This window comes from Cydia pomonella, chromosome 25 (genome assembly GCF_033807575.1).
Source record: "Cydia pomonella isolate Wapato2018A chromosome 25, ilCydPomo1, whole genome shotgun sequence".
Lineage (NCBI taxonomy): Eukaryota > Metazoa > Arthropoda > Insecta > Lepidoptera > Tortricidae > Cydia > Cydia pomonella.
The window spans coordinates 637568-663605 of record NC_084727.1 but is presented as its reverse complement, the minus strand read 5'-3'; the positions used below and the strand labels follow the sequence as shown (position 1 = coordinate 663605).

At 38.7% G+C, this 26038-nt stretch overlaps 4 protein-coding genes across 5 annotated transcripts in view; 1 reads left to right on the top strand and 3 right to left on the bottom strand.

Annotated features, from left to right (window-relative positions):
- LOC133531513 (uncharacterized) overlaps positions 1-16440 on the bottom strand; it is a 68144-nt gene extending 51704 nt beyond the window's left edge. Inside the window, exon 1 of the mRNA XM_061869776.1 lies at positions 15391-16440. Within this exon, the coding sequence (XP_061725760.1) occupies positions 15391-15613 (223 nt within the window). The 5' untranslated portion in view covers positions 15614-16440. The remainder of the gene's footprint in view (positions 1-15390) is intronic.
- The window catches only part of LOC133531515 (uncharacterized), an 87797-nt gene extending 68004 nt beyond the window's left edge, over positions 1-19793 (top strand). The window contains exons 1-3 of one of the 2 annotated variants that reach the window (XM_061869778.1): positions 12749-13370; positions 17699-17844; positions 19176-19793. In XM_061869778.1, the coding sequence (XP_061725762.1) occupies positions 12923-13370; positions 17699-17844; positions 19176-19694 (1113 nt within the window). In that variant the 5' untranslated portion in view covers positions 12749-12922 and the 3' untranslated portion in view covers positions 19695-19793. Of the gene's footprint in view, positions 1-12748; positions 13371-17698; positions 17845-19175 lie in introns of those variants that run through there. The other variant, XM_061869779.1, reaches the window with a different exon arrangement.
- Positions 4136-10196, bottom strand: LOC133531517 (uncharacterized). The gene is made up of 2 exons (XM_061869780.1): positions 7707-10196; positions 4136-4918 (listed from the first exon to the last, which is right to left on the bottom strand). Exons 1-2 carry the CDS (start codon positions 8557-8559, stop codon positions 4887-4889), a joined length of 885 nt encoding a protein of 294 aa, XP_061725764.1. The 5' UTR covers positions 8560-10196; the 3' UTR covers positions 4136-4886.
- Positions 19794-21391: 1598 nt separating the features above from the next.
- LOC133531531 (uncharacterized) lies at positions 21392-25766 on the bottom strand. Its single transcript, XM_061869798.1, has 2 exons — positions 24777-25766; positions 21392-23083 (listed from the first exon to the last, which is right to left on the bottom strand). Exons 1-2 carry the CDS (start codon positions 24964-24966, stop codon positions 22572-22574), a joined length of 702 nt encoding a protein of 233 aa, XP_061725782.1. The 5' UTR covers positions 24967-25766; the 3' UTR covers positions 21392-22571.
- Positions 25767-26038: the final 272 nt, after the last annotated feature.

Genomic DNA, 26038 nt, shown 5'->3' with positions numbered 1-26038 from the left:
AAACACAATATACAAGTCTTGTTATTAAGCTACTATGCCAATACATTCCAGGAGACAACTCATTAATTTGCACAATCTCTTTGTTTGTGTTAAGCAGTGTCCTTGCGTCCTTTGGTAGAACATTATTTAGTCTTCTGTTTAAAATAATTAGCAATCCATTTACTGCTGCATGAGGGATATTAAATTTTAACGCCCATTTTTGTAATTCACTTTTTAAGGCAAAATCTTTCTCATAATCTGTTTCGTCATGCATCGGTCGAAGATTCTTTTTCACTAAAATCATTAATTTCACATACTGAAACATTGTCCTCAACCTCTACATCTTTCATGCAAGCAGAACCTACAGAACCCTCACTAATATTTTCACCAACACTACGTTGTCTTGGCAGGAGCTGTATATGTATTTGATTTACTTATGATTTTTTTGTACTTCTGAATTTTCCGCCGATAACCATCACTTCTCGAACGTTTTATCCAGTTGTCGTAATCCATACCTATTTAAAATTACACTCTTACTTTAAATTACAAAAAAAAATTAATTAAATAATTAAATATCATACTTACAAGTGTTCCCAAAATCGATTTAAGATCAAACGATCTTATATTGATCTTGTCTTTTGTGATATAAGTATCTTTATCCTATATCACTCTAATATCTTACTAAAGTGCTGCTGTTGATCTTATTATGCTTGTTTATAGCTTTAAATAAGATCAGAAAAGTACGTACTTACAGTGTTCTTATGCTATGTTGATATTAGTCTTACATTCTTACAATAGCATTTAGAAAGTCTAGTATAAAATCAAATGAACTTAGAGAATGGGGATATAAGACTAGGTACTCTCAAGTTCAATGAGACTTCGTAAATGTTATTGTAGGACCAAGAGGCTTATAATAGTATAATACTATGTTGATATTAGTCTTACATTCTTACAATAGCATATATAAAGTCTAATATAAAATCAAATGAACTTAGAGAAAGGGGATATAAGACCAGGCACTCTCAAGTTCAATAAGACTTCGTAAATGTTATTGTAGGACCAAGAGGCTTATAATAGTATTATACTATGTTGATATTAGTCTTACATTCTTACAATAGCATTTATAAAGTCTAATATAAAATCAAATGAACTTAGAGAAAGGGGATATAAGACCAGGCACTCTCAAGTTCAATGAGACTTCGTAAATGTTCTTGTAAGAGCAAGAGGTTTATAATAGTATTATAAAATGCTCTTATATACATATATAAGACTAGGTAATAAGACTGACCTTACTAAAGCCGGTACTAGCTTGTCTAAGACTAATATAAGAGTGATGATATGTTCCAAAACAATAATAAGAGCTCTATAAGCTCATCAGTTTTATAAAGTGCGCAACCTGAGACTCTTTTGCTAGTTGGGTGCTTACCATCAGGCGGGCCGTATGCTTGTACCTCTATCCTTCTCTAGAGAAAGTGTCTTGCAAAAAATCTTCAAATTTATGGATTATTCCCTACTGTTACCACCAAGTTGTTACCAGTTGTAACAAGAGATTTTTTTTTCACTTGTTCCCACTGATAATAAATGCTGCAATCAGCTATATTTTTAGATATACAGGATGTTTACTTAGTGAAGTTAGTGACCTGCAATAATTTACGGGGTGAATATAAGGGTCTGAGCAACTTTAAAAAAATGGCTATTCCATACATTTTGGCTGTCTGACCTTCTTCCTCGCGTTATCCTGGCATTTAGCCACGGCTCATGGGAGCCTGGGCTCCGCTTGACAACTAATCCTAAGATTTGGCGTAGGCACTAGTTTTTACGAAAGCGACTGCCATCTGACCCTCTAACTAGGGTAAACTAGGCCTTGTTAGGATTAGTTCGGTTTCCTCACGATGTTTTCCTTCCCCGAAAAGCGACTGGTAAATATTTTTTAGTTCCGAAAAACTCATTGGTACGACTTACGAGCCGGGGTTTGAACCCGCGACCTCCGGATTGCAAGTTGAACGCTCTTGCCGCTAGGCCGCCAGCGCTTTTGACCTTAATTTTTTTTGGCTGGTCTGACCTATTTTCAATGGGAGAGTACCTTTATGTAAAAAAAGTTTGATTTTTATTACTTGATTGGTACAAACTTGGCGGTAACGGGACGGGAATCACGGGAATAATCCCTATTAGTGTCGTTTTCAAGCAAAAGGGACCACTGTCGATTATGTCGCTTACTATAAGTACGAAAATGGCATGGTCTTTTTCACATATTGTTAGTGTCATCCAAGATGACGCGCAAGTTTGTCAAATCTACACCGTTATTTACATGACAATACAAGTTAAGGCACGCGTCTTCGTGAATGACACGATGGTACGGTCACGTCTGAAAATATGAATACAGGCAAAGTGCCAAAAATATGTATACGTATTTTTGGCACTTCGATTGTGTCGATGTTTTCAGTCGTGATTGAACGGTGAAGAGGGCCTAGGGCGCGAACACCTAAGCTCGCGAATTTAGGGCATTTTCTCTTTTACTCCAATTAAGGCGTAACTAGAGTGACAGAGATAGTTACTCGAAATTTATGACCATCGATTTTCGCGGTTATAGCCCAGCTGTCATCTCCATACAATGTCCTTAAAATGCAAAATATGTACTGAGATGACAGCTGTCAGCCCGTCACCGAACCTTAAACTCTGTATCTTTAGGTATTTAAATAAAAGTTAACAATTTCTACATTTTCGGGTAGTTATAACATTTATTGGTTAACCAACCAAATACAAAACTGCCTGGATCTGTGACTGAACGACCTGACTTGAACCTACATTCAGGCGCGGATACAAGATTTGGCTTAGGGGGGGGGCATTTTGAGAAAATCATATATTTTTGGTAAAAAATAAACTTTACTCAATTTAGTAATGTGAGAGCCAGGGTTTTAGGGGGGGGGCATTGCCCCTATGGCCCCCCCCCCTTGTATCCGCGCCTGCCTACATTATTTGATCATGTAATGTTTTCATCTACCCTCAACTGACTCAAGGAGCCATTTGAAGGTAGATTTTGTTTACTTTTTTTTAAATACCTAAAGATACAGAGTATAGACTAATAGTCGGTCAAATAAGATACCCTACATTTTTAAATTTGCCGCTTTTTTAGGGTTCCGTAGCCAAATGGCAAAAAACGGAACCCTTATAGATTCGTCATGTCCGTCTGTCTGTCCGATTCTGTCACAGCCACTTTTTTCCGAAACTATAAAAGCTATACTGTTCAAACTTGGTAAGTAGATGTATTCTATGAACCGCATTATGATGTTCACACAAAAATAGAAAAAAAACAATAAATTTTGGGGGTTCCCCATACTTAGAACTGAAACTCAAAAAATCTTTTTTCATCAAACTCATACGTGTGGGGTATCTATGGATAGGTCTTTAAAAATGATATTGAGGTTTCTAATATCATTTTTTTCTAAACTGAAAAGTTTGCGCGAGAGACACTTCCAAAGTGGTAAAAAGTGTGTCCCCCCCCCCCCGTAACTTCTAAAATAACAGAATGAAAAATCTAAAAAAAATATATGATATACATTGCCATGCAAACTTCCACCGAAAATTGGTTCGAACGAGATCTAGTAAGTAGTTTTTTTTTTAATACGTCATAAAAATTTAAAAAAAAAATTTTTTTTCATCAAACCCATACGTGTGGGGTATCTATGGATAGGTCTTCAAAAATGATATTTAGGGTTCTAATATCATTTTTTTCTAAACTGAATAGTTTGCGCGAGAGACACTTCCAAAGTGAAAAAATGTGTCCCCCCCCCCTGTAACTTCTAAAATAACAGAATGAAAAATCTAAAAAAAATATATGATATACATTGCCATGCAAACTTCCACCGAAAATTGGTTCGAACGAGGTCTAGTAAGTAGTTTTTTTTTTATACGTCATAAAAATTTAAAAAAAAATTTTTTTCATCAAACCCATACGTGTGGGGTATCTATGGATAGGTCTTCAAAAATGATATTTAGGTTTCTAATATAATTTTTTTCTAAACTGAATAGTTTGCGCGAGAGACACTTCCAAAGTGAAAAAATGTGTGTCCCCCCCCCTGTAACTTCTAAAATAACAGAATGAAAAATCTAAAAAAAATATATGATATACATTACCATGCAAACTTCCACCGTGTTATTTTGGAGGGAAAAGGGTGCCGAGAAATGAGACACGGCCGTTTATCGTATATCTATATTCCGACTGACAGTACTGTTGCCGGCTGCAACCGGCTGACGTGAAAATCTCATCTACCCGATATCTTAAACCTAACATCCCTCCACCAATAGTTTTAAACAACCAAAAGAAGTTAAATTAGAAAAATTGTCTATAATCCACCAGGTTCCGAGCGCGTTTAGTCTTTCTCGGGGCCGCGTTTGGTCCCGCCGGTTCATCAGGCACCGACTCCGATGCCGGTAGTGTCGGTGTGTGGACATTGACAGAATCACTTATACCAGGTTCCTGTGCTTCTGGACAATCGGTCCATTCCTCTAACTCTGTCGTGGTCGATGACGTTGGTGTCGTAGCCGGAGCGGGCAGGTTACAGAGCGCCATTGGGGCTGCCACAGCTGATGGTACCGCTGCCACTTGTGGAGTATTTGATGGAGCAGCCTCTATAACTATAGCTGGCATGTTATCGGGGGTCAAGGGTTTTTGCCCCGGTCGGGCAATATCTTGGTTTTCCGGTTCAGTTTGCCCCATGGCATCTTCTTCCCCCCTATACATGTATATTTGATTTTTATGTCGTTTTATTAAGCGGTCTGATTGTTCACATTGAACCAAATACGTCGATCTCCCTAATTGTTTTTTCACCAATGCTTTAGACCAAAACGCTCTTTGTCCCTTGTACACTTTCACTATAACTACGTCATTCGGCTTAAAAATAATGTTCCTACTGCCACGGTACTGTTGCATCTGCGAACACTGATTTTTACGAACGGTTTCACACAATGCTGCATCGGATGAAACCCGTGGGAGTGGATTCATTAAGTCCAATCTACATCGTAGGTTCCTACCGAATAAAACCTCCGCTGGTGATCGGTTCGTGGATGAATGTTTAGAATTTCGGTACTGAAATAAAAATTCGTGTATTTTCATTTTTAGGTCCTTTTTTTGAACACCGCTCAGCAGAATGGCTTTCAAAGCTTTTTTAAAGATCTTCACATAACTTTCTGCCTGACCGTTGCTTGCCGGGTTGTATGGAGGAATCGTGACATGAGAAATACCATTCGTATTACAAAACGCTGCGAATTCTGTTGACGTGAACGATGTGCCGTTATCTGTGCAAATTGTGTTTATTAACCCGAACCTAGACATCAATTCACCTAAGCAATTTATGACAACTCTCGAACCGAAACCGTTGCTAACGTCAAAAACCTCAACCCATTTTGAATAAGCATCGACAGCTATCAAAAACATGTTATTATTAATCGGACCTGCAAAGTCAAGATGTACTCTATAAAAAAATCAGGTGGGTACTCCCAGGGCGTAAGGGGGGCGCGGCGGGGCGTAGGGAGTAGCTGCATGCATACTGCGCACGCGGCGGCTGCGTGTTCTATGCACGCGCTCTGCCCGGGCCACCAGAACCGATCACGCGCTGCTGCCTTCATTTTAGCGACACCTAAATGACCTCTATGCAAATCCATTATAACTTGGCTTCTTAGAGTTTTTGGAACTATTAATTTAGCGCCCCTCATTAAACAACCGTTTTCCACGGAGAGCTCGATCCTACAGTCAAAATACGGTTTAATCGCTTTATCTGTTATTTTATTGGGCCATCCGTTTAAAACATAACCCACTACACGTGATAAAACAGTGTCTGTTTCTGTAGCGCGGCGTACATCACAAACGGAAGCGGGCGGGGAACCGGCTTCTGCTACGAAATGAATATACGAGGCGCGATCCGTATCGGCCCCCGCCGCCGCGGCCGCCTCGCCGCTCCGCTCAGATTGCAATGATGACGTCACTGCCATGGAGCGACTAAGAAAATCTGCCGTGTTGTGTGCACTACTAACGTACTCGATAGTGTAATTATACGCGGTTAAAAATAGGGCATAACGTTGAAGTCTATTTGCGGTTACTTCCGGTACCCCTTTTGCGGGATTAAAAATTGATAAAAGGGGCTTATGATCCGTTCGTAAAATAAATGGTGTTGCTCTGCCATACAAGTATTGATGGTATTTCGTAATACCGAAAACGATTGCAGTTGCCTCTTTTTCAATTTGACTATAACGTTTTTCCGCGGCATTTAAACTCCTAGACATGAAGGATATGGGTTGCTCAACTCCATCATCCCCCAATTGCGATAAAATCGACCCAAGGCCAAAGGGTGACGCATCCACTGTCAAAATGATTCGTGCATCAGGGTTAAAATGCGCGAGCGTGTTATCCGCTGCCAGTGCATTTTTTATAGAAACAAACGCGTCCTCCTGCTCCTGAAGCCACTGCCATTTAACATTTTTTTTTAACAGTTCATGTAACGGATGTAAGATAGTAGATGCGTTTTTTATGAATCCCCTATAGTAGTTCACCAACCCTAAAAACGATTTCAATTCAGTAACATTACTTGGTTGTTTCGCATTTAAGATTGCTTTAACTTTTTCAGGTGACTTATGTAAACCGTGCCTGTCGATTATATAACCTAGGTAAGATACGGAATCTTGAAAAAAACTACATTTTTCCTTTTTTAGGACTAATCCCGCGTTCTCAAGTCGCTTAAATACTTCCCGTAGTCTAGCAATGTGCTCATCCTTAGTTTTTCCCGTAATCAAAATGTCGTCAAGAAATTGGAGTACACCATCTATTCCCGATAGAATTTTCTCTAAGGTGCGCTGAAAAATAGACGGAGCACTGGCTAGTCCAAAAATTAATCGCTTATACATATATAACCCTTTGTGTGTATTGATGCAGGTCAGAGGTTGTGAGTCGGGGTGCAATTTTATCTGATTATAAGCTCCCGATAAATCTAACTTCGTGAATTGCAGACCGCCGTGAAGTTTAGAAAATAACTCGTCAATACGTGGCAAGGGATACTTTTCTATAATCAGCTGTTTGTTTAGAGTAGCAGAGTAATCCGCACACAACCGAATGCTACCGTCCTGTTTCAATACGGGAACAATGGGGCTCGCGAAATCCGAAGAGGTAGCGGGTTCAATTATACCCAACTGTAATAAGCGGTTCAATTCTTGCTCGAGTTTGGGTCGAATTGCAAACGGCACCGATCTAGCCTTTGTAAAAACCGGAATCGCATCCGGTTTTAAATGTAATTTTACTTCCACGTCTTTACAGCAACCTAATTTTTCCGAAAATAAATGCGAATATTTTGACAAAATTTCATCACATTCATCCCAGTTACACGCCTTTACCCTCGAAGTTACCTCTAAGTGGAACTTTGTAATGAAGTCCCTCCCTAGCAACGGAGGTCCCCCATCTGTTACAACATGGACTTCTATAAATTCGGTTTGATTATTGTAAACAAAAGGCAGTGTTATGACTCCAGCCAACCCGATAATACCGTTGTTATAACTACGGAGTATTTTATAACTTTTACGTAAAGGATGATTCGAAAAATGTTTAAAATACACGGATTCATTAACTGCTGTTATTGCAGAACCAGTGTCTAATTCAAATGTTAACTGAACATTATCCACCGTTAACGACACCAACATTGGTTCTCCTCGATTAGTACGAATATTATATATTAATTGCTCACCATCATCGGCTTCATCCGTGCAACATTGTAGGAAATGGTGATTAGATGGCACATTCTTCGCGGTACAAACGCGCATTAAATGCCCCTTGACACCACATAATTTGCACGACGCATTTCTAAATCTACACTTCTTTCCCTCGTGGTTAAAGTATCCGCACACTGAACACTGTACAGAACCCTTTTGATCCCGCGAGGTGCTCGCCTGCGGAACCCCGTTCTGCCTAGTCGCGGTCGTGGTGGCGTGCTGCGGCGGGCCGGCCGCCCGCGCCGACACCTTGTGCACATCCGCTGCGTCGCGCACCATCGTCTGCTGCGCACCTTCTCTTGCGCAGCGGATGCTCTCCGCTAACTGCAGTGCCTTCGCTAGTGTGAGCTCCTCCAGAGGTTCTCTGAATAACCGGTCCCGCTCTGGGCCTCCAGCCATGCCCAGCACGAACCGATCTCGCAGCGACTCCTCTAAACTTGCCGCCACGAAGTTGCAATGCAATGATAAACCACGAACTCGCGCCGCCCAATCCGCTAACGACTCGCTCGAAGATTGCACGGCCGCGTAAAATTTAAAACGTTCCGCGAACCCGCACTTTCCAGTTTTAAAATGGCCGTCGAGAAGGCCCGTTAACTTTGCTAACTCGAGCGATCCCACCTCGGCAGGGAGCGCGAGATTTTTTACGAGTCGGTACGTCGGCTCTGCTAAACTACTTAATAAAATAGCCCGACGTTTTGCGCCCGATTTGTCCGTGTCCTCGCTTATGTCATTTGCTATAAACCATTGTTCAAGGCGGCCCTTATATAATAACCACTCCTGTTCTTCGTGATTGAACACACTCAAAAATCCAACTGACATTTTAGCCATGATTAACACCGAATAAAACCAACACACGCGTAAAATCCGTTAAATCGTCGCCACTGTTATTTTGGAGGGAAAAGGGTGCCGAGAAATGAGACACGGCCGTTTATCGTATATCTATATTCCGACTGACAGTACTGTTGCCGGCTGCAACCGGCTGACGTGAAAATCTCATCTACCCGATATCTTAAACCTAACACACCGAAAATTGGTTTGAACGAGATCTAGTGAATAGTTTTTTTTTAATACGTCAATAAATTAAAAAAAAAAATTTTTTCATCAAAACCATACGTGTGGGGTATCTATGGATAGGTCTTCAAAAATGATATTTAGGTTCCTAACATCATTTTTTTCTAAACTGAATAGTTTGCGCGAGAGACAGTTCCAAAGTGGTAAAATGTGTGTCCAAAGTGGTAAAATGTTGAACAAGATCTAGCAAGTAGATTTTTTTTTAATACGTCTTAAATGGTACGGAACCCTTCATGCGCGAGTCCGACTCGCACTTGGCCGCTTTTCTATTAAAGGAAATGGCTTGACAGACTTTGTGAAACATAATTATAGCAACGCAAGCAGATGCAACGGTGTGGTCATATAGAGAGAAATGAGACAGATAAGTAACTAATCAATGTTTTTTATTACAAAACTACTTATTTTAAAATGCCCAAGTCAGATTATTTTAAGACGAAAATAGAGGACCGCAATCGCGTTTTCTTTTTTCATACAAACGTATTAGGCCTCATTTTCGTCTCTGAAGATTACCATTATTGAAAACATTTTGACACAATCTGTTGCATTTTGCATATCTACCACAGCTACGAATTATAAATAATTATAAGAGTTAGGTTAGGAGCATTTAAAAATATGAATTCTGTTTATCGCAATCAATATCATCGGCGATACAAAATGCCACAGACTTCACTGGTTCGGCCATTTACTGAGGATGGGTGAGGATCGGGGTGTTAAGAGAGCTTATTTGGGACGACCGACTGGTCGCCGTCCAGTGGGTCGGCCCAGATACCGCTGGAGCGACAGTGTACAGGCGGATCTGTGCCAACTCCAAGCCGATAACTGGCAGGAAGTGGCACAGGATCGGGACAGGTGGCGTTCTCTCGTTTTGGAGGCCAAGAACCTCTTTGGATCACTGCGCCACAATAGTTAGTTAGTTTGTTTTTCGCACATAATTTATAAAATACAACATATCCGATAATTAATGAAACAGACAGTAATGTCTGCTTACTGTATTACTGTACTTATTGTATTTTTTTCTCCTCTGAAGACTAGTAAATAGAATTTAAGTATGGCTCATGATTTCATGATTTCATTTTCTTTATGCTGTTAGTATGTATGTTAACATTATGTACTTAATAATAAACCTCCAGGTCTATGATTCTTAAGTATGTTAAGTACTCTACATTGTACTTCAAATCCATTTGTATATGTGACTGTTTGTGTTCTAAATAAATGAAAAAAAAAAAAAAAATTTACAATAATCAAAATTCACAGCTATGGTTAATTTACATTAAATTATGTAAAAATGTTTTCCATAATTTAAATATCCACAGAGGAAAATGTCGACTACGTTTGCATGGTTAAACGTCCGTTCCCTTCCCTCTTCCTCTCTTATTAAATATTGTGTTTGTCTACTCTACTTAACCTGAATATTGCGCATCTTTTATCACTTGCAAAAGATCTATTTTCGCTTGTATTCGCGAATACTCCGGTATTTTATTAAACTCTTTGACCAAAGACAAGAAAAATAATCTGTCTTCTTCTTCTTCCGCTATATTCCTTTCCCGCTCTAGAGTTTTTTCTTTTTTATTAGAGACAGAATCCCTAGGCTCTAAAGGGTCAGTATTTCTTCTTTTTCTTTTTAATAACTTAACAACTGACAGAGGGTCATCTTCATCGTTATGCGTTTCGTTTTTAAAGTCGGCAACGTTAAAAACGGTATTGCCAGATACAGTTTCGGCTAAGAATAACAGGTTGTCATAGTGTGCGTAGTGATTTTTTTTCTTATCGTCGCACCCTTTGGTTTTTGCCTTGTGCACTTTGACGAAGCAGTCGCGTACGTTTCTCCATTTTTTCCGAAGATGCACGCCTGTAACACAAGAAAAAAAAAGATTAACACGATCTGTTGCTTCACTCTGATTTTTATTTGTCTGAGTGCAAGTGCATTTATCCTCAAATTTTCAAAATATAGTCTGTCAAACAACTTTGTCAGTAGATAAACAAGCGAAATTCAAATTTTATATGGGACGATCCCTTCGCGCTGTATTTTTTAAATTCCCCGCTTTTTTCTACTGACAGAAATGGCTACAGAATATACTTAGCTTTTCTAAATTTTAAATAAAACTTTAAAAAAAGAAATATGGGACATAATGTCTTTATGGTTAGCTACAGGAATGCTAATTTAAGTAGAAATGTAATAATTACAGAAGGTAATCAAACTAAAGTTCGTTTTTTTTTTTGCATTAGAAAAAAGATAAATAATCTTGACGTTTTTTTATTGAAATACGCTTTTCTAAAATCAGTAAGTAACTATTACTTATGAAAGCAAAATACTGTTAATGATCGTATATGATTTATAATTGATAAATATTTTTCGTGATCTATTTTTCAAAACTGTTTTTCAATAAAATCGCTAACCTTCTTTCTAATGCTATACTCATAGTTTTAAGGTCAATGGAGGACCATCTATAAGGGAAGACTAACTCTTTCGTCCATTTTGCATTTCCGTAAAAACATATACTCCGAGGCTCGGAACTGGATTAAAAGTAGCGGTTAATACCGGTTTATTTCGGTTTTACTCCGAACTTTCAGAAGAACGTATGTTTTAGAAAATATTGTTAAAAATTGATAATCAACATTGCCAGACCATTTCCGCCGCACCTTTTACCAGACGATTTAAAGCTGTCAAAAAGTCTGTGTCTGTCAAAATGTCTACTTTTTCCTTATCAGAACACGATACCAAATTTGCCTTTAAACAGATCCCCATTTTTTTTTCAATTCAAGAACTTGTTGGTTTCATCTTTTAAAATATCATCACTTTCACTTCTATCCAATAAAGTTCATTTACATCTAATATAATTTAATTCCCTTCCATACTTGTTACCTTCCCTCGGTTTTTCATTTCCACCTTTGCCTTCCTTAAAAGCAATAGTACAGTCGAGGAAATTGATTCTTTAGCAGTTTACGGTTCACTTTACATTGGACAGCTCTTAGCATAAGTATGTACAGCAAAATTTACTTGAACCGCAAATTGCTAAAGAATCAATTTCCTCGACCGTACTATTAGTTTATTGGTATATATCAGGGGTCACCAATTAGTTTCGCTCGGGGTCTGTTTTAAGAAATGAAAAATCCATCGCGGTCCGCACAACATTTTATAGAAAAAATATTTATTAAACAAATGTAATTACAGAAATAACAAAGGTATTTTTTTGACAGAAATAACAAAGGTATTTTTTTACATATCAATGAGAAAAATGACATTTTTTGTTGCGGACTATCTGGACTATCTAAGCTAGTGACTTCGCCCGGCCGTTTTCAAATTGACGTCAACAAAGATAATGCGGGGGATATATTTTTATTTTAAATTACGTACTCTGTAGTGCAAAAGTTGCTGTGTTCTCGCGGTCCGCACAAAATGGGTCGGCGGTCCGGATGCGGACCGCGGTCCGCCATTTGGCGACCCCTGGTATATATCATCACACAATGCCATAGCTCCACGAGGGTGCGGTGTGTTAGGGTCGGCAACTTGCATATAACACCTCTGGAGTCTGGAGTTGCAGGCGTCCATAGGCTACGGTGACTGCTTGCTTGGGCCGTATGCTTGTTTGCCACCGACATAGTATAACTACTACTACTACTACTTACTCCGTTGGCTCAGCGACCCAAAATGAGACTTGGTCTCCGACACAAGACAGCGCCACTTTCCTCGACATAGGTGGATATAGAATAAACACATTCGCAATTTTAAAATCAACACAATTGCTTTAGAGAAATAAAGCAGGGATATTACGGAGCTCCGGTTCCGTTTCCGTTAAGTCGGCACTTCCGTTTGGTATTACACATCCTATTCGGTTCTAGTTCCGTGAATGTTGAAACGGACGTTATAACGGATGCCAATGATGAACGCGGCGGCGCGCGGGACATGAGCGGCGTGCATCAAAAACAAACAGTTTTATATTTTATACCAGTCATTCGTTCATCGCCTCGCTTGCCAGTACCACGTGCTGCACTATTAGTAGTTTGTTTTATTCGTGTTATTGAATTAAAACTACATATTCGTAAGTGTCTCGTTGTGTAATGTGTAGTGTACTTACTACTGACTGTGTGTGGTGAATGTTTGTGAATAAAAGAACGAACAATGAAACGAAAATCAAGTTCGATTTGGAATTATTTTGATGAAGTTAATGCGGACACGGCTAAGTGTAAACTTTGTCTGAAGGTTTATTCCAGAAAGGGGAAAACGACTACATCGTTAAAAAGTCATTTGAAGTGTATGCATGTTGCAGAATATGATCAATTTAACCAATCAGAAGTAGAAAAGATAAATAAACAGCCTTCGACATCCACAGCCACGCTTCAAGAGGCGAATAAACAAATTACCCTTAAAGAGACTTTGCTGCAAAATGAAAAATGGTGCAATACCAATCCCAAATCTATGGAAATAGATAGATTGATATCTGAAATGATTTGCTTACAAGACCTCCCCATTAATTTCGTGGAGGGCATTGGGTTTAGACGGCTCATGGAGTTCGTATCGCCAAATTACCAGTTAAGTGGAAGAAAGTTTTTTACGGATTATGTTTCTGGTGAGTTATATGAATCAAAACAGGTTTTTTTTCATTTAATTACCGATACGTAAAGTACATTATTTTTCGTCAAAACTTACGTTCAAACTACGTTACGTATAGTCAACCAATTTGAATCCTATGCCACTACAGAACCTTGTTGCTTTAACTACTACGAGTAGATACATGACATGCATCACTTAATAAACATTGTCGTAGAAGTCATTATGGGATGGTCATTGGCTATAATGGCCTAGGAATGAAATTGGTTGGGTCCTCAAAAAAAAATTTTTAAGCTACAAGGTTTAAAAAAATGCCTTATTTCTAAATTATATAAATTCTTGTCATAAAATATTTTACAAAAAAATATAAAAACAATCATTTGAAAATCCTCTCATACCTATACTTCACATAAGTTCTAGGTGAAGCTAATTAGTTTTGGATTTTATAAAACCTATTTTTTTTTATTTTAACACAAAGGTCAAAGTTTTTTTTACTGCATAATAAAGCCTGATTGATATTTGGAATTTTATTTTTAATAGACCTACCCTTAACATCCAGCTATCGCTTAAGCTCCGATTAATTAATAAATAATAATAATAAATAAATGTTATACTCGTAGGACATTATTACACAAATTGACTACTTAAGCTCAAGCTCAAGGCTTGTGTTGTGGCTCGGACAACGATGTACAAAATAAATAAATACTTAATACTTATATATACATTTTTAGAATTTAAGACAAAATTAACGAGATGGCTTCAGGAACATTGTTTCTACTCTGTTAAGGAGTATCTGGACTTGTAAATAATTTTAATGCTGTCGATACTTATTCCTAAAATTTGCATGCCAAATGGCTGAATATTGTTACTCACTATTTATAAGGACACCTTTGTACATACATATTCTTGCGAATAAATTATTCTATTCTATTCTATACATAGAAAACACCCAAGATTCAGGAACAAATATCCCTTACCGGGATGTTAACCCAGAACCATCGACTTCATAGGCAGGGTCACTACCCACTAGGCCAGAACGGTTCGGCCGAATCTGGTTCCGGTTCCGATTCCGTTTCTGGTTCCGATAAAACCACATCCGTTACGTCCCTGAAATAAAGTTCTCCGAAAAAAACACTAAATCGGCACGAGACTAGAGTGGCCCGTAAACAAAGACAATGGATGGATGGAAGAAACCGGTTTTTATTGTTCTTAACCGGTTAATCGAACACGAACTTTATGAAAACGTTCTCCTAAAAACCGGTTTTTAAAATAACGGCACCTAAAAATAAAATAAAGGTTTTGCGCCAAGTACATGATAACGGTTTGGAAATTTAACCGGTTTCCGAGCCCTGTATACTCCACTTAACAGAAGGTCGGAAAGGCAGAAAGAGTGATGCTCCTTTCTGACTGTTCCGGAGCGAAATACGCATACAAATACGCGAGTTTTTGCCCTGAGACAGTCTTTCCTGAAATTTTATGTCGGTCTTCTCCACGTTAACCTTAGTCCAAAAATTTTAGCTAATGTCTGCTAGAAAAATCACCATGCATCATCTTTATCAACTGTTTGGGATAATTTAATGACGTATAATAGGATAATGGTTTTATTATACTCTGGCACACCCAGTTTGTCAGTAGAAAGAGGTGCGAATTTAAAATTTTCTTTGGCAGGACAACTCTTCTCAGCTATTACATTTTTTAATTTTCCGCCTTTTTCTACTGACAAACTAGGTGTGCTCGGGTATGAGTAGGTACGTTTTTCAAGGTACAGTCAAACAATTTGATTCCTAGGCCACTATAGAACCATGCCATAATGACTTCTACGACAGTGCTTAATTGCTTATTGAGTGATGCGTGTCAATAAGTATCTAGTAGTTAAAGCGACAAGGTTCTATAGTGGCCTAGGATTCAAATTGGTTGACTGTACCTACTTGTGACAAAAGGCATGCGATTTTAGACAATTGCTTTGTTATATTAATAGCAATGAGTTAAATAAATGCCGTAAATCGCATGGGACGGTGACGTTTGGAGACCATACATACCCAGTTGTTTTCTCTCCGCCCTCGTCATTTCCTCGTCTCCCCCATACATGTCCACCAGCTCATTCCAGGCCTGCAACCTCAACTCCCGGTCGTTGTATTCCACGCATTTCGTGTTCCAAATAGCCGGCCGATTCTGCACTTCCATGATGAAACCTTCTGTGTCAAAATCCATCTCGCCGAAAGTATAAAATTTCTTGCGTTTGAATTTTAATTTAGAAGTCATGTAAAACTTATAGTTGCAAATTGAAAAATGTCACTGACACGCCATTTAATAACGTTATGGTAACGTTACGTATATACGTTATCAACGCGTTATGATACAGACGTCACGGACTGGCATAACTGATGAAAAATACAATAATTTCACGACTTTCACCAGACGAGCAATTAAATAACCTTAACCTTAACGTAACGTTACCCTTGCGTTATTAATATGTAACTGTTATCGTTTAGTTTCTCCGTCCGCCGTTCCGCTGCGTCTGACGGTGACACTCGCGTTCGCGACCGGTAACGTCCCAAGTTTCGGCAATTTTCTGTCAGTTCACACACACAGTTAAGGCTTACTGGCTAAGTAGCAGCAACGAATTCAGTCGATCTATCAAATGCCGCAATGTATCGCGAATTGACTGCGATTGTCGGTGATACGTTTGTAGCACAGTAGCGGGCGAAGGTCACGCACTCCACGCGTTGGTTAGTACTTCTCTAGAATAGTTGAGGGATATATTTTTGATCACTGTCCGGATTTTACTACGCGTCCCTGTATCAGTTTTCTAGAATATATGGGATATATTTTTAATCGCTGCCCGGATGACTCAGCGCAGATCCGTCGTCGCCGGCGGGCAGCGGGGTACTAAATTGAGAGCGCGGCGCGGAGAGCGGGAGGCCGCGCGTTTGACCGCAGTAGGCGGGCGTAAGGGTAACCGCAAGCTATACAGGGTGAAATACGCACGGGATATAATGGGATTAGCCGGTCGAAGTATTTTACAAATGGCGCCAGCATATTTAAAACATATTGTAGAACTGTCAGTCCTATGAAATATCTTTTTTTAATTTTACGCCCTGGATGGCATGGCGGATTTTTATTGTGCTCCCCCATTGGCTGTTATAAAATGGTATATAACATCGTATGAATGTGGTAGCAACATTATGGCCCTTTAAGCTCGGTTCTCCATACAAATTTAGTAGCTACAGATACCAAAGTTAAAAAAATACAACTAATTTAAGTTTTCCCATACTTGTTTTGCTCCATTTCGTTTATTTTATAAACAGGATCTGTATAAATTACAAGACTAGAAACAGGATGTTTATTTAGTCACCTGCAATAATTTACGGGCTGAATATATAGGTCATACTGAGCAACTTTTCCTATGGGACCAACCCCAAATATTTAGGTTGATTATTGTGTATAATTAGCAGTCATAACTTTGTTTCCAATGTTTCCATGCCAATATTCTTGGAGAGATATGATCGCATCTCGACCAAGATACAACCTACCTACTTATTGTTAGTAGTGAGTAGATCAAAATCGCATGGTATCAAATCTCGTATGCATTTGTGCAAGGTGAGTACTTGAGTAGGATTTGAAGCGATCAACTATCGCGCACGCCACCAGTGGTAAAAATAAATATTTTACAGATGCGCCGCCAGGTTTTCCCATGTTTTCCAGTCGATTGTTTACTTATTTATTAGACATTTATAAGCTTAACAGGTGCAGCCAATCGTTTACAAACTAGCTATAGACTACAGTAGGAATAGAGGATTGACAAAACAAAATACATATGTACATTAAAACACGATTCGTTGTTTACAGAAATATTAAATATAGTATAGGATTATTAAATAAATAACATGGAAATCATCATTATTATCATTAATTATTTATTTCAGTCATCATCATTACAACAAATAAAAGTTAAACATCATTCGGTCAAATATTGGCTAAAGAATACTGAGAGCTTTTTACTAAGGCTTGCAATATCGGACGGTTTCCAGTTCCGGAAGGAAGTGATTTTCGATATTGGATATTCGAAAATGTGAAATTCTGATATTTTACGTTTAATAAAGATAGTCTGTTTGAATGGAAATTAATTTGAAGTATTATTAATAGAGAAATATCAATTAATATAGTAGTGCCGTCTTTTATAGTTGCCCACCCCATTACATATAAATATAAGCATATAACGCCATGTAACACCCGTGTCCCGTGTGTGACTGCCTACCATCAAGCGCACCGTAGGTTGTTTGCCATCAACATGGTATAAGAAAAATCATTTTTTATGTATAATTTAATAATTTGTTTTTTACACAGCTGAATCCGACGCCCAAGATGACGTATGGAGCTTCTTCGAGCGCGCGGGCGGCGAGGCGCGCTGCGCGGTGTGCCGCGCTCTGGTCCCCATCCCCGCGCTGCGAAGTCACCTGAGGAACAACCATCCTAAGCTCGTTGACGTAGTGGTGAGTTGGCAGCTCTTTATGTTGAGTCATACCGTGCCTTGCAACTTGAGGGCTGACGAATTGACGATGTCCGCCTGACATAAAAACCAACTATTTAAAACGTATTTCAAAGCGGGGGTCTATCGCGAGTTTATTTTGTTATTTTTATTTCCGATGTATTAAATATTAATATCATACTAAACCTAAACTAATAAATCGGCCAAGAGCATATCGGGCCATGCTCAGAGTAGGGTTCTGTAGTTACTCTTCCGTCACAATAAGTTAAACTGGAGCTTAAAGTAAGTATAGTAGATTATTAACCAAGGGATGAACTGTGGATGCACTGTACGTCTTTCTTATTACTTTTTACTATGAAGGGGAAACTTTTTGCGATAACTCAAACTAAACAGCTAAAGTGATCATGTCCGCTATAGTTTTCATTTAATGTCTTTCTTAAGCTCTACTTCCACGATTTTTTTCATATTTTTTTGACGTATGGTACAAAAGTTAGAGGGGGGCTTTCGGAGCGATTATCTCCGAATATATTCACATTATCAAAAAATGTTTGTTGAAGACCCCTATTAGTTTTGAAAGACCTTTCAAACCATATCCCACACTGTAGGGTTGAAGCAAAAAAAAAAAAAACCCCCACTTTACGTGTAGGGGAGGTACCCTAAAAAAAATTTTTAGATTTCATTCTACGACTTTGTCGGCTTTATTAATTTATATAGCCATGCCAAATTTCAGCTTTCTAGCACTAACGACCACGGAGCAAAGCCTCGGACAGACAGACAGACAAACGGACATGGCGAAACTATAAGGGTTCCTAGTTGACTACGGAACCCTAAAAATTATTTAGTAGACGGTGTCTATTTAGTCACCTGCAATAATTTACGGGGTGAATACATAGGTGAATTTTTTTTTCGTGATTTCGGGGTTGTTGAATAGGACCTATTGATTCAGCCCGTAAATTATTGCAGGTGACTAAATAAACACCCTGTATTATTGTGATACCAAACCCAAATTGTGTTTGTGAAGTACCTGCGAGAAATAAAAGACTTTTTTATTTCCGACTTTTCGACGCAGGTAAAAGGATATGTAAAAACCAACTACCTACTCTACCTAGATCGTCATCATCAAACCAAAAACTCTAGGAAAAGTGTTTTTGGCCCGATGCACATTTCACCCTGTTTGTTTACTAATACTACCTGACTTGGTCGTATCAAATGGAAAATATTGATTCTACATTAATGTTTTAACTCTATATTTTAAACCGACTTTAAAAAAGGAGGTTAGTTTTTCCCAGAAAAAACTTTGAGTAATGTTTTTCTAGCATGTTGTTTGTTTAACAGGAGTCAGAGGAGGAAACAGCGACGAATAACGCACAAGAAGACGTTTACACCGAAGTTGTATACCTTGAGCATGAGGACAGCCCCAAACGAGCGCCAAAACCGATCGAAAAGCCAACAAAACCAAAACAGTTCACAGAAAGACGCACGAAAAAGCGAAAACTGAGCTCCTCTTCTGACGACGAGCCATTAAAATACAAGAAAAAAAGAAACGACGATGAAATTGAGCAATTTGGGAAATATATAACATGCTTACTGAAAAAAATACCTCAAGATACGAGTATGGAATTACAAATGGAAATTGTCAATTTGATAATGAAAAAACAGTTGGAGCAAAGGAGAAACGAAACGTCAGTTTTGGCGGCAAGGGAAAGCAAGATGGCGGGCGTTGAAACTGTTGATGGCGGCTGTCAAACTGCTTTTGAAATTAAGATAAGTGATGAGAAGAGTTTGAGCAATGGATATTCGTATAGTATTGAGAAAATTGTGAATGATGAAACACAGATGATACAGAGTACTTAACGTATAAATTATATACTTAATACAAAGTATTATTGAGCCAAGTTTATTTACAAATTTGTATTTATGTTTATTAGAATTAAATGTTTTGCCAAAATTGTTTCTCAGCTTTTTAACTAACTTAGGTTTATTTCGTCGACTGTTGAATGAATGGCCAGCGGGAAGAAACACCGTTTAAAAATATATTTAAAAAAACGTGTTATGATCTCCTGATGTGTTTGAAGTCGGTGCCAAGTTTAGATTTTTGTTGATTTTTTATAAACTGCTCGACCGATTTCAATAAAATTGAAATGGGCCCACCGGCTCACTATACCTCTTAAAATAAAAATCGAATTATTCAAATCGGTTCAGTCGTCTTCGAGTAATCGGTGAACATACATAAAAAATGTCCAAGTAATTAACAAATAAATTAATTGCCAGATAAAACTTGCAAAACTTAGTACTTTATTGTATTGAGGGGTGTACGCAGAGTGCGCGTGGTCCCATAGTAAAAGTTGGTCATTATGACTTATTTAGCCCATAAATTATTGAACGCGACTAAATATACACCCTGTATTACGCGTACTTAACTTATACACCGCTTGCATTGCGTACTTAGGTACTCGTAAAGAATTCGTCACGTAACGTAACGCAAGCTATGGGCAATGAAATGAACTAAGTAGAAGAGTAGAGACGTGCTACTTATTACGTAAGCAATCGGTGTATCCTGGCCTATATTTTGATATGATGATAAGGACCACGGCCCGGACTTTTCATGCCATTGACGCAAAAATTACGTAATTTACATACAGAGAGTTTTTTAAAAACACTACAAATTTTAATAAATTATATATGGACGCGTAGAAAAAATAAATATACCTACTTATACACTGTTAAAAAACAGAAATATTTATTATTTTATAAATGAACAATCTATTATTTAGTTGAGTGACAAGATGCAAGTCGGTTAAGTTAAGATGTTCCTGCACTGATTGTCAAGTATCTATACCAGTTAACTAAAGAGGTTGAGAAATGATTTATTATTACGAAAAGACTAATTGGAATCCTACTCTCTGTAAAGCTTGACTAGTAATATATGATCACGCGCCATATTGCGGAATTTCTTTGGAACTAAATTTTTTATCTGAACTGTCACCATATACATAAGAATAACAGCGCCCTCTTGGCAATGATCATATATTTCTGGGGTTCTGTACAAAGGGTAAAACGGGACCCTCTTTTAGGCTGTATCTCATTAACCGTGATAGTTAGCCAGTTGAAATTTCTACAGATTATATATTTCTGTTGCCGCTATAACAACAAATACTAAAAACAGAATAAAATAAATATTTCCTTCCATCTCGAGGTTCTCATCCAATCACCGAAGTTAAGCAACGTCGGGCGGGGTCAGTACTTGGATGGGTGACCGTTTTTATAGATAATGGTACGGAACCCTTCCTGTACGACTCCGACTAGCACTTGGCCGATTTTCTGTCAATGGCATGACATGCCTGATAAGGACGAATATGATAGTCGCAGTTATATATGCGTTACGACGTAATAATGACTGCTAATAGGTGTCTTGTCTTAGCAATAATTTTTAACCGACTTCAATTTCATAGGAGGAGGTTCTGTATTCGGTTGTGGCTATTTTTTTTTTCAGTTAACAGTCTCGAATCGGAAACTAGAATCGGTCGAGGGGAACAAAATAAGGAAACGAATTCTGATGCGAATTTAATTGCTTAAAAAAGTTTTTCATAACTAGTTATTCTTATTTTTAATACCAGTATTAATTCAATAATTAATAATTATAAATCCCTCTATACCGGAATTCTGGATTAATGGAATTCAATAATTTAATATATCAACACGCATGCACACTCAGCAAAACTGTGAGCATGGATATGTTGACTCACGAAGTCACGTCTGAAAATATCGACACGAAAAAAGTGCCCAAAATATGTATAGGTACATGACTTTATGGCCCTATATGGGCAGTGTATACATATTTTTGGCACATGTTTCGTATAGATATTTTCAGACGTGACTGTACATAGAACTGGATAGTACTGTCACTTTTTTTGCAGCTTTGTATATTACCAAATGCGTATACAATAGAAAAAGTGGTTGTTCACTAATATTGTGCAGCATCACAAGTTATCACAATATTTTTTTGACGTCGTCAAGCGCGAAGTACAGCCTGTGTGGCGACTGGCGACACGCCTCCTTTCGGTCATTCTCGGCTCCTTTCGGCTCAGAGGGCCTACCGCGAACCACGTTCGACGTGTTGCCTCTCTGTCGCACTTGTAAATTCGTACGTAAGTGTGACAGGGAGGCAACACGTCGAACGTGGTTCCCGGTAGGCCCTCAGCATTGCTCCGAGCAATTATTAGGGTTGGCACAACTTGACGTCCCTATCCGTGCACGACCACAGATAAGATAATGACTTGAATTTTCAAAACCCTAAATAGCCGAAAGGGATATTTATTTATTTAACCTTTATTGCACAATACAAAAAAGTACAAATAGCGCACTTAATGTCTTAAGGCATTCTCTACCAGCCAACCAGCAGTTGATAGTGCCATACATTAGAAAGGGACAGCATAATTCGTCCCTGAATCGCTGTCAAACTTCGGTTTTGTAATAAGTGTCATTTCTGTAGGTACGGTAGTACTATTATTTATTTTGTGGTACAGCTGAGGCGTTCACGGCACAAACACAATACAGATCGTGTCATTCACGATGACGCGTGACTTGAATCGTAATTTCATGTTATTAAAGGTTAGATTTGACAAATCTGCCCGTGATCGTGGACACAAACAATACACGTTGGGTAATTTTTGAGCTTCATTCAGACTTAAGTTATTCTGTTCGTTGGCTGGGAATCAATAAAGGTTAATTTCAATAATATTGAGAATCGTCCGTCCCATGCCCTGTCCAATCCGCAAACTGTGCATCTTTGATCACTTTCAAAATATCTATTTTCGCTTGTATTCGCAAATGGTCCGGTATCTTACGAAACTCTTTCACCAAAGACAAGAAAAACAATTGGTCTTCATCTTCCGTAATAATATCGCTTTCCCTCTCTTGCGTTCTCTCTCTCTTATTTGATGTCCCGGAATCGCCGTCTGAGAAAGGATCAACATGTATTTCTATTTTCTTTTTTTTAAATACCCGATTAACAACTGACAACGGGTCGTCGTCTTCGTTATGTATAACTTCGTTTTTAATTTCGGCAACGTTAATAACGTTATTTGAGTCTTTGCTAGATGCGACGTCGGCTAAAAACATGAGGTGGTCGTAGAACGCGTATTGTGTTACTTTTTTCTTGTCGTTGCCTGGCTTGCTTCTTGCTTTGTGGGTTTTGACGAAGCAGTCGCGAATGTTTCGCCATTTTTTCTGAAGATGCACGCCTGTAAAAAAAAAACTTATTTAGGAGTGTACAGGTTTTTAAATTAAATAATTTATATTAAATCGCTACTAACTTAGCTGGGTCTGACTATTTATTTGACCATTTTCTTTTTCTTCCCTGGCAACTAAAGCCTGGAGCAATTATATATATTATTTTATCGCTGTCTGCTTAGCACCTACATTGAGCTCAACGAGGGGTGGGAGGGGGTTAGGGTCGGCAACGCGCATGTAACACGTCTGGAGTTGCAGGCGTCCATAGGCTGCGGTGACTGCTTACCATCAGGCGGGCCGTATGCTTGTTTGCCACCGTCGTGGTATATAAAAAAAAGGCAAGAAATTTATTTGTGAGTAGAGGTGGATTTAGGGGGTTGGGGCTCAAGCCCCCTCCCCCCTTGCAAGAGCATCTAAGACTTCGCTCGGTACATTTTTAGCGTTTCCTTTTCCACCTAAACCTACTCTCATTGCCTCATTGGGTTCAAGCCGAAAAACTTTTGTGTAATAAGGCCATATCTTTTTATAATTTAGTTTTTCCTACAAAACATTACATATCTTAATTCGTTACTTAGTTTACTAACATGATCCGAAATGACAGAAAAAGACAAACAGTTGGTTTTTTTTTATTTATACCACGACGGTGGCAAACAAGCATACGGCCCGCCTGATGGTAAGCAGTCACCGCAGCCTATGGACGCCTGCAACTCCAGAGGTTGATTTAATAGCTAATTAAAGCATTATGAGTTAAAACTAACCTACCGCTAACCGCTTCCCATCAGGCGAGCCGTATGCGTGATTGCCACCGACTTGGTATGGAATAGAAATATGTCCACTACATACATACATACATTCTAACCCCAAACGACCTTCGTAGGAGCTCTTAAGCGATAAGATCGCCTGTTGTCTATCAGTTTAATCCAGTGGTGGGAAAACTACGGCCCGCGGGCCAGCTCCCCCCGCGCAAAGGTTTCATCCGGCCCGCCGCCAGTCCTTCGAAATAATTAGTACATGGTTCGCAGCATAACGGTTTCAAATCAAAATGCATTTTTTCTGCAGATCCGGCCCTCCTCGGATTATAAATTTTCTGCCCCCCCCCATGAAGAAAGTTTGCCCACCACTGGTTTAATCCATATGCTTCTAGTATTTTCCAAACAGCTTGGGTACGGTGTCAGATGTCAACTGAATACAATTTTGAGAGATTTTGTGTTTTGATGACCGGTATGGCCTAGTCGGTAGAGTAGTGACCCTGCCTATGAAGCCGATGGGGTTGAATCCCGGTGAAGGCATTTATTTGTGTGATAAACACAGATATTTATTTGTTCCTGAATCATGGGTGTTCTCTATGTATTTAAATATTTGTATACTATATCATATCATTGTCTGAGTACCCACAACACAAGCCTTCCTCAGCTTACTGTGGGGCTTAGTCAAGTTGTGTTAGAATATCCTATTATATTTATTTTATTTTAAGGTTAAATTTAAAACGATTCGATTTTATCGTTCGCAGAAGTTTCTGCTTCTTAAATTTATTTTAAGGTTATTAATTCTATTGAGATGGCATGACATGTGTCACCGTACCCAAGCTGTTTGAAAAATACTATAATTTTTGTGTCATGTTTATTTTGATATTGGTGGGCAGTAATGAATATTTGTATTGTATTAAGACAGAGTTAGTGTTAAAATAACGGTTTTTTTACTTACACACTCGTTTCCTTTCCTCCCTCGTCAGCGCTTCGTCTCCCGCATACTGATCCACCAACTCGTTCCACGCCTGCAACTTCAGCTCCCTGTCCACGTACTCGGAACATTTCGAGTTCCAAATCGTAGGCCGGTTCTGTATCTCGTTGATAAACTTCTCTGTATCAAAATCCATCGCTATAGGCAACAGCATGCCCTAAATAAATAGTTCATAAGTCCTTCCTTACGATTTCAAGTCTTTTTCAAATGTTACAAAACTAAAAAACGTTACAAATTGGTAAAATAACTGCGTGCGATACACAATTTGTTGACGTTATTGGTTACGTTACGAAAATACGTTATCTATCAGCCGGTATGCAATACGCTCTAGTCAACATATTTTTGAGCACTGTCCAGGTAGATATTTTTGAGACAAACAGGCACTTATGAATGGCATTAGTCACTTCACGACTTGCGAGGAATAACGTCGCTTGTAACGTTATGAAGGTACGTTATTGTTATCAACGCGGTATATCTATAAAATTACCATTAAGTCGGTATTCGTCTGAATTCTTCTTTGTTTTCACTCCGGTAATAAAAACTCGATATGCCTTTGAAAGGCAAATAGTGAGGGCAAAAGTTATTTAAGGCCATTCATTATTATTGCTGCCAGCAAATCAAATAGCAGTAAATGTATCCAGCGTTGTCTTATCTTGCAAATATATATTCAGTCAGTCACTTCGACTGGCGTTTCCATACTTCAACGATTCGTTGTCGATGTTAATACAACAGCGTGCCGTACGCCGTAGAAAATAAGATTTAGAATTTGTTAACGTTTGGTATAGCGGTCGAACACAGCACAATGTGTACAAAACTATAGATTTCTAGTATTTTCAAGCGAAATATGAATTTTTGACCGTTCTTCTCGGATATTTTGACTTTGACACACACACCCGGAGCCGGCGACGGGTAGCCGTTCACTAACGCGACGTTGCGAGCTCCGGGCGGCGGTTCGCCCGCAAGCGGCATCGGTAGGCGGTTCGGTTATCACGCGGTTTCCGCAGAGCGGGACGGCGATATAGATCGTCTCGCTCCGACCGGAGGGGCGTCCGGTAACCGACGCGGACCGTGAGAACCGCAAGTACAATCACACGTTTTTCACCAATTAAATGCATTAAGTATCATTATTAATATATTAATACAAGTGTCTCTTCTCTTCTCTTGAAATGATGATAATAAATTCTTAATTTCAAGTGAATATGTTTTGTCGCTTTGGTTATTTTAGT

Bases quoted from the DNA above. Each gene is read 5' to 3' on its own strand.
- LOC133531517 (XM_061869780.1), bottom strand. From the start codon at position 8,559: ATGGCTAAAATGTCAGTTGGATTTTTGAGTGTGTTCAATCACGAAGAA. The intron at 4,919-7,706 runs GTGAGCAATTAA...CGTAAAAATCAG, and splicing joins CACGGATGAAGCCGATGATG to TGTTCGCAGATGCAACAGTA.
- LOC133531531 (XM_061869798.1), bottom strand. From the start codon at position 24,966: ATGCTGTTGCCTATAGCGATGGATTTTGATACAGAGAAGTTTATCAAC. The intron at 23,084-24,776 runs GTAAGTAAAAAA...TTTTTTTTACAG, and splicing joins GGAGGAAAGGAAACGAGTGT to GCGTGCATCTTCAGAAAAAA.